The sequence below is a fragment of the Lampris incognitus genome, chromosome 4 (genome assembly GCF_029633865.1).
Source record: "Lampris incognitus isolate fLamInc1 chromosome 4, fLamInc1.hap2, whole genome shotgun sequence".
Classification (NCBI taxonomy): Eukaryota; Metazoa; Chordata; class Actinopteri; order Lampriformes; family Lampridae; genus Lampris; species Lampris incognitus.
The window spans coordinates 7078575-7087105 of NC_079214.1; the positions used below are offsets into that span (position 1 = coordinate 7078575).

General features: G+C 51.7%; 1 protein-coding gene across 1 annotated transcript; it reads left to right on the plus strand.

Moving 5' to 3' along the window:
• Positions 1–1568: 1568 nt before the first annotated feature.
• LOC130111568 (mucin-2-like) lies at positions 1569–8531 on the plus strand. Its single transcript, XM_056278796.1, has 7 exons — positions 1569–1693; positions 1862–2333; positions 2429–2521; positions 2632–2668; positions 3756–3827; positions 6414–7838; positions 7965–8531. The coding sequence occupies exons 1-7, from the start codon at positions 1569–1571 to the stop codon at positions 8063–8065; spliced, it is 2325 nt and encodes a 774-aa protein (XP_056134771.1). The 3' UTR covers positions 8066–8531.

Here is an 8531-nt window from a genome sequence, read left to right on the forward strand (position 1 = left end):
ATCCGCGCGCGTTACACTATTCTGAGGGCACGAGGCAAAAGTCCAAGGCGGCGCACGTCCAGTCGATTCCAGCATTTCAGCGCCTCTCGGGGCTGATGCAAAAATAAATTATTAATTTGTTACGTAATCAGCAGAACGTCCTGTTCGTTTCGGGGGGGGGTGGGGTGGGGTGGGGTGGGGGGGTTTGCCGTTGCAGCAGCTTTACACGAAGGCGTCCAGTAACTCTCCGCACTTGTCTCTCCATTTATTTCTCCCTTCTAGTCTTTTTCTCTGTGTGTGTGTGGGGGGGGGGGGGGGCGGGGGAGAGGGGGAGAGGGGGGGGGGCGAGAGAAAGGCGAGGTCCCGTTGTCAAATCTATCAGTCTCCGAAGCCTGGCCCCGCCCACCTCCGTGGAGGCATTACGTACTGCTGCTGCTGCTGCTGCTGCTGCTGCTGCTGCGGCTCTTAGCAACGCGCCCCAGCAACAGAGTCGGGGCGACGGAGCTCCACGGCAACACAGCGCCGTGGCTCCCCAATGGAGCTGCCGTTGGGCGGACCAGCGCTGAGACACTACACACACACCAGACCGAGACCTCACCGACAGAAGCTCAACTACCGCCCCAGCAGACCGCAGACCGCAGGTACTGGGAAAGAGAGAGGGACGAAAAAGAGAGAGGGGGGGGTGGTGGGGGGTGGAGGGGTTGGGGTATGAGAAATAGGTAGCGTGCATATGCGTGTGCGCGCGTGCGTGTGTGCGCGCGTGGACAAAAATGGAAGGGAGGAGGCAAGAGCAGAGAAATATATCAGGGTACCGAGGGGAGTAGCGGGAGGTGGGGGGTGGAGGGATGGAGGGAGGGAGGGAGGGAGCAGCAGAGGGTGCCCGCTTTCCGCGTGAATTAGGCAATCCCATTGTACCCACCGCTGGCTGTTTGAAGCCCCGCACGGTGCGTGTGCGTGCGTGCGTGTGCGTGCGTGTGTGTGCGTGAGAGAGAGAGAGAGAGAGGGGCTGGTCTACTCTGGGTGTTACTGCTCTCTGAATGTCTTCAAATTAAGCAACCAGCGCCCCCCCCCCCCATTTGCCTACATGTCTCTAAAGGAAACGTACCCTGCATGAATTCTCGGTCCCCTCCGTTCAGTCACCTCCGTTATTCACGGACCTGACTGAGCAGGTTGTCACTTGAGCAGCTGGACGGCTAGAAGGATGCGGGCACAGCCACTTCCTGGGGGCGCAGCGGGTCAGGATACAGGCACTTCCCTTGACAGCGCGTCGTGTAACAAGGACTTTTACCAACCCATTTTTTCTGTCCGTTTGGTTTTCGTGACGGTTGCATCCTCCCCATTTTCATGCAGACAGCGCTTGCCAGGATAGCAGACTCTCCCCCTCTGACGGCTGAAATCCGCATCTCCAGAGCCGCGTTGCAGCGAGGTCAGATAAATAAACGGTTAGGAAACAGCAGGGATCACCTTCCCAGTGTTACGCGAGGCGTCTTGAAATGTTCCCTGCAACTGTGTGACCAAAGTTGGTGTTGATTTCCAGCTGGTTGATGTGTTGCTGTAGCGGCCGCTGTATTGTGTGTGTGTGTGTGCGCATGGATGATTATGACCAACAGGAACCCATATTGGAGAGTGATAATGAGGCCCTGGAGCACATGGGGCGGGTGGACGAAGGAGTTGAGGAGTTCTTCACTAAGAGAGTCCTCCCTGCTGATACCCTGTGAGTATGTCCGGCCGTTGAAGAAATCTCGCCGTATTCCATTTGGATTGGACTCCTCTAGCAAACCCTGAAAATAAAAAGCCAGCAAATTTTAAGAAACCCCTCCCCCCCGAGCTCTGTTGACTCCTGATGTTTAACTAAACCGAGGTGCTCTGGTCGTGTCTCTAGGAAAAAGCAAGATGAGGCGTCGTCACCTGGCGGTGCGCGGGAGGAGGCTCCGGCCGGCTCCGCACCGTGTCCTCCCCAAACTAGAACCCTCCGGAGAAAGCTTGGCGACTTTTTCACACTCAGAAAGAGGAGAGGTTTGAAATCAGAGCCGGGCCACGAGGGGCGGCCCAAGAAGGCCTCCATCGCCGACCTCATCCGACCTCTCCGGGAGGCGGCGAGGGCCGAGAAAGACAAAGAGAAGGAGAAAATGAAGGAGCACGAAAGAGAAAATGAGAAGGAGAAGGAAAGAGAGGAACACGGTGCCGGGACGGCAGAGCCGGCCGTGCAGGGAACACCAAGTTCCGGTCCTCCGGCGCTGAGGGCCGATACTGGGCCGCCCCGTCGAGCGCTCAGGGACGGGAAGTCCCAGTCCCTCATTCTGCTGTCTGGCTCAGCAACAGCCGGGACGGCTAACAACAGGAACTCTGCGAAGGTGAGTGGAGGGTTGCAGCCGTGTAAGGACTTACACACTAGCGCAGAAGTTAGGAGTTTCTCAGTAAAGCCCTTAATCTCTCGTCACGTTTTCAGAAAAACTTGGACGGCCAAAATAGTTTTGAACAGAAACTGCATCTCATGTTTCAGCGTATCGGTGTGTCCAAAGCACAGCCGAGAGAAGCCCAGGTACGTTCATGTGCACGCGAACCGTCGTCAGAATGCTTCCTAGCGAGTGTGCAGAACTCTGGAGAGGTATTTCAATAAATGTCCCCTAAGTGTTGCATTCATTCTTGCAGAACCCGGAGGGCGAGATGAAAAAAGCAGAATCCGAGGGTAAGTCCCGGCGCCTTTTCAGTGTCATCAAACCAAAAGCTTCGTGACCCTTTTCTTTGTTGTGTAAGAAGGACGGCTGTTCCCAGAAGGGCATGAGGAATTTCCGCAGGGTCCGTGTCACAAAACGCAGACCTGTGTGATTCACCCTGACTCCGTGTTCAGCTCTCGCAAACCACAGCCACTTCAGCCCACCTTCATCCAGTAGGAGGCAACATGAAACTTGCACCCGAAGAAGAGCCCGGCCGAAATGAATCCTAATGAATATTCCAAAAGCCACAATTTAGGCTGGAAGTAATCTAACCAAACGGTAGAGGGCAGAACCATTCACTCGTCAAACCGAACCTGCTGTAAGGAGAATGAGGGAAGAATGAGCTTCCGGTGTGGGAAGATGGCGGCGCGAATTCACGTCTGCAGCGGCCTCCCCCAGTACCGTCCATGCAGTGTCTTTGTCCACATCTGTGTCTAAGTGTGTCTTGGTTTGATGGCTGGGAGAGCTGGCGCTGGATCAGCTGGGAGAGCTGGGTCTGCTGCGTCCTGTGGGCCCAGGGACCACGGCCCTGCCTGGCGCCCCGCCTAAAGAGATAACACCGAGGGCGGTCCGACAGGACGCGGAAGCGGGGCAGGCTAAGCTAACTGCTAGCCCATGCAGACCGGCAGTTCCCACAGTCATCCTGGCTGGCGTTGGTTCTCCTGGACAGTGGTTTTCTTTGTGTGTTAGTGTGGATATGTGTGTTCTTGTAGTTTTTGGATATGTGTTGTTGTCTTTGTGTTGCACTGCTGTGGGCTGGGACAAGCGACGTTTCGTTGCATTTCATGCACTTGCGCACATGAAATGAAACGATAAATAAAGTGTTTCTGGTTCTGATTCTGAGTGGATATGTGTCACTGGGTTTCATCCAGCTGGCTCTACCTCTCAAGGAGACTCAGCTGTGTGTTCTGGCGTCCTGGAGTCAAAAGCTGATCTCTGTGGACTAAACAAAGCCAAGCCCGGGCTGATGAAACCATGTGTGTTTGTTCCTCGTGCTCTTTCTGGTCTATTTCCTCTCAAATCCAGTGAAAATGAGAAGAAATTGTGTTTTTATCTCAGGTACTATCATCGAGAGCAAAGCTGAACCGCCGCCTACTTCCACAAAACCCCGAACAATGTCCACTTCATCAGGTAACACACACTCCCACACCCACATGCACGGGCTGTAAAGGGGTGTAGATGTAGAGCAGTGGTTCCCAACCTTTTTGGGGTGCTGGACCCCCCTGCGTATTTTTGATCTACCCTGAGGACCCCTCCACCTGATCTTGGGGGAGGGGGGTTGCAATTTGTAGAAACAGTAGAAACTGCATTTTAAATTGCATTATAGCATTTATTCACTCTTTGGGGCAAAAATAAGAGCTTTCAGTTGTAACTTAGATATAGTTAACAAAACAGAATTCTTATGCAGTAACTTTCAGATATATGTAACAAAACAGAATATGTATTCAGTAACTTTCAGATATATGTAACAAAACAGAATATGTATTCGGTAACTTTCAGATATATGTAACAAAACAGAATATGTATTCAGTAACTTTCAGATATATGTAACAACAGAATTTTTATGCAGTAACTTTTAACAATGCAAACGGGAGCGAGATCTCTTATTAAAATACAATAAATTACACTTGTGAAACAGATGTAATTAGAGAAAAAGGTCCTGTTACCCTTTATAGTTTAGGTAGATAAAGGTCTCAGTCACATTTGAGTAAAATAATCCTATTTCTATAAATGTCATAGGATCTTTTTTTTAAAGATATTTTATTTTCACGGACCCCTTGCAATTACACCACGGACCACTAGGGGTCCGCGGACCCCCGGTTGAGAAACACTGATGTAGAGGACAGTGAGGGTGGTGTGGGTTACGCTGAAGGTGTCATAGTTGTAGGCACCAGCTTCTCACAAGCCTACCCAAAGAGTGTGCTTGGCTAAAGGATAATTCTGTTTGATTGTTTTTTTACAGTCTGGATCTTATTGTCATTGTTTTTCCCATCACACATATCAGTTTTGATGTCATTTCACTTCATTCAGTAGATGTTGGACATGGACCACCGCTGGACTCAGCTTTACAACGGTGTCTTATGGGACAACTGGACAAGAGCGTCAGACATGTTTCCACAAGTCCAGTTTAACCCAATTATCCAAACCACGTATTTGGAAGCGAAAGTTAAAAGTTATGACGTCAGATGTCCGATATGACCAATGGTGGAGGACGTTGCTGATCTACTTCCTGGTTCACCCTTGCAGGAAGTAGCAGCCTGTACTTACGGTAGAGGCTAGTTCCCGTCGATGCAGAGAACGGAAATGGAGTAGAGAACGGTCAACTGAGCATGCGCGAAATGCCTCTACTACGCCTCCGCACGCCCCGCGTAGCATCCAGGCGCTAGGATTCTAGGAAGACCCGCCCCTACTCTGCGTCTGATTAGCTAACTTTAACCCTAACCCCGCCCTAACCCTAACCCTAACCTACCCAAACAACGGAGGCGACGGGTGCTTGCGCATGCTCAGTTGACCGTTTTCTGCATCGATGGGAACTAGCCTACCCTATACTTACCGTAGGCCAATATTTTCTTCCTAGGATGAATCCGGAAAGTTCCCGCCCTCAGGCGCTAGGATTGGCCAGGGTTAGGGTTAGGGTTAGGGTTTGTTGAGCGTTCGCATCGGCCTTGACTGACAGGATTGGCCAGATCTACCTGTCAGTCAAGGCCGATGCGAACGCTCAACAAACCCTAACCCTAACCCTAACCCTGGCCAATCCTAGCGCCTGAGGGCGGGAACTTTCCGGATTCGTCCTAAGAAAAAGATATTCGCTTAGGTAGCAGTAACATCCATAAACTAGCCGGCCAGCACCATAGAGAAGTCATAGATAATGGACAGTCATGGACAAAGTCTGACAGAGACACTAGGGGGCGTTTGCTGTTTAAAGGACACGTTTAACACTCCTTTTCGCTTGTCCCATAAGACACCGCTGTCAAGCTGAGTCCAGCGGTGGTCCATGTCCAACATCTGCCGAATGAGGCCGGTGAGTAAAGGGATATGATAACTGATGTACAGGGTGGCAAAAGCTACAAAAACACCGGGTCTAACGCACTGTATCCCACCTGGGTTACCTACACCATACGGGTTTCGGCAACTCCGATGCCCTTAAATGACGTGGGTGATGGGGTGTGGGGGTGAAGGAGGGGTTCGTGTGTGTGATGGTAATGTGTCTTTCCCCCCCCTGGATGTAAGAAAAAGCATAAGCTTTCTCCCTCTGTGATGAATCTAATTTTTTTGTTGAATTTATCATGAGAGAAATCAGTTCTACCATCCTGAACCCATACCAACATGTTGGCAGATATATACAGGTTTTACCGTTTGGGTTCGAACCCCGGGGTAGTCCAACCTCGGGGGTCGTCCTCCGTGTGGAGTTTGCATGTTCTCCCCGTGTCTGCGTGGGTTTCCTCCGGGTGCTCCTGTTTCCTCCCACAGTCCAAAGACATGTAGGCCAGGTGAAAGGGCCGGACTAAATCGTCCCTAGGTGTGAATGTGTCGGCCCTGGCAGCCTGTCCAGGGTGTCTCCCCGCCTGCCGCCCAGTGACTGCTGGGATGGGCTCCAGCATCCCGCAACCCCAATTGAGATAAGCGGCTTGGCTAATGGAATGGATGGATGTTTTATCATCCCTTTTAAAATGCACTTGGACATCTGATTAACTCAATTGTCTGCTCTGTCTTTAGATACGCGGCATCAAATCCGACCGAGTGCATCAGCGCACGAGTCCGCTGGTAAACCTGCTTTGCCTCCAAAGCCGGTCATCAAGCCGGGTCCAGCCCCGACCGCATCGGGTCGCAATACACCTGAGAACGAGTTAGCCCAGATACAGGAAGGAGAGACATGTACCCCTCCCCAAACTGTGACATCATCTGCCCCAACCGGACCTGGAACCACCGTCTCCTCTTCGGTCCCGGACTCAACCAGTTTTGCAATCTCCCCTCCAAGTGCTGGAACTCGCTCTGACACAGATACGTGCACTGCCTCCGCCCACCCGGCCGCCGTCACTCCAACAGACACCGGTGTCACGACCCCAATCTCTACGAGCACCAAGGATCTTGACCCTACAACCAGCGTGACCACCACCGTCCTGCCCACCACCACCTCCCTGACTGCTCCAGTAATTACCACCGCTCTCACAAACACCCCCACATCCATCACCATCACTTCCACCTCCTCTGATTCTGCAACCACTCACCCCTCCATCACTTCAAGCGCAACTACAACCACAACCACAACAACAACAACAATGACTACAACAACAACAACAACAACAACAACCCCTCCTAACACCACCTCTAAAGATGTTTCCATACACGACGATGAAGGCTCAGCTTCCACAACAACACCAGACCTGTCCACCAAATCATCTCCGATGATAGCAAATGGTGCTGTCCCATCTGACGCGATGCTGTCTGATGCTACTACACCCGTCTGTGCTGTGGACACGACTCCTTCGGTCACCAACGCCGCACAGGCAACGTCTTCAGTCTCCACAAGTGTTCTGAATTCCCCACTGTGCTGCTCCGTCACAACCAGTCCAGTCTCCACCTCAGCTAACCTTGACTCCACCTCACCTCCTGGCATCTCCAGCAGCTCCCCATCTCCAGCCTTGCCGATCAGTAAATCTGCATCCGCTACAACCACGGACAATGCCATCCTCACCTCATCAGCTGTGTGTGACACCAGCAAGATCCTCTCTTCCTCCACCACTGCACTCCCTCCTTCTGACTCCACCTCTCCCGAAGACACCAGCGTGACCAACCACACATCCGCTGACCCCATCACCCCTTCCCCGAGTTCCCCTCCAGCCCAACCGCTAACCTCCATCCATCCATGTACATCTAATATGACCATGCCGGCCCCCACAGCACCACCAGTTCACACACCTGCTGAACCTGCGGTAACTATCTCTTCTTTCTCTGCAAACGGAGACCCGACTAACTCCGGAAAAATCCTCGCCCTCGACGCGGTCGCCAAACCGAGAGCGGCATCTCCTCCCGGTTCTCGCAGCCCGCCGTCCCCTGACTGCGAAAGTCTGTCTCAACATGACAAAATACCAACCTCACCTGAGGGGAAACCCGGTTTTGAGGCTACAGTAAATGGCACAGGTACGTTTCCTAGTCTAGTGCACAATGCACTTTGCTTGGATAGATGTGTGTGACTCTGTGTTGTTGGGTGGATAAACGCTGAATAAGTTCTGGTGTGTTTTGTTTTTTGTTTTCCTGTCCCAACAGCAAACGAAGAGGATGAGAAAGTTCCCAAGGCCAAGCCGAAAAAAGAGGACAGGAGGGAGGAGGAGGAGGAGGAGGAGGAACCGAAACGGTCAATGAAATAAAACCAGAAATGGGGCCAACGACGATACCTTGAGATATAACGGGAGTTGGAGAGAGGAAGTGAACTGTATGCAATGGTGGGCAGGATAGAGAGGGCGAAAACCAAGAGGGGGTAAATTCGGTGGCTCAGAAACGACACAAACGTAAAAAAAAGGGGAAAATATTGAAGTATCTAATAGTGGGACCAACTACTGTGACCGGCTGGGGATTCACTACAGGGCCCACCACCACATCACAGCAGCACATCACAAACGGTGGGGCCGTGGGACCAAAGAACTGAGACGCCCTTGGTGTGACGAGATTTGAAAAAGAAAACAAAATAATCCAGCAGTGTCTTTGTCATTTCTAAAATTACGTTCCAACTTTACACTGCATGTACGATGATGTAATGTAAGACAGTTACTGTGGTGCAATATGTTTACAATAGATGGATAAGAGACACACTTGTCGACTATTAAATGGAATATT

Excerpts from the sequence above, each read along its gene's own strand:
- LOC130111568 (XM_056278796.1), top strand. The coding sequence starts at position 1,569 with ATGGATGATTATGACCAACAGGAACCCATATTGGAGAGTGATAATGAG. Across the intron at positions 1,694-1,861 it reads GTCCTCCCTGCTGATACCCT|GAAAAAGCAAGATGAGGCGT; the intron begins GTGAGTATGTCC and ends TCGTGTCTCTAG. Across the intron at positions 7,839-7,964 it reads GGCTACAGTAAATGGCACAG|CAAACGAAGAGGATGAGAAA; the intron begins GTACGTTTCCTA and ends CTGTCCCAACAG.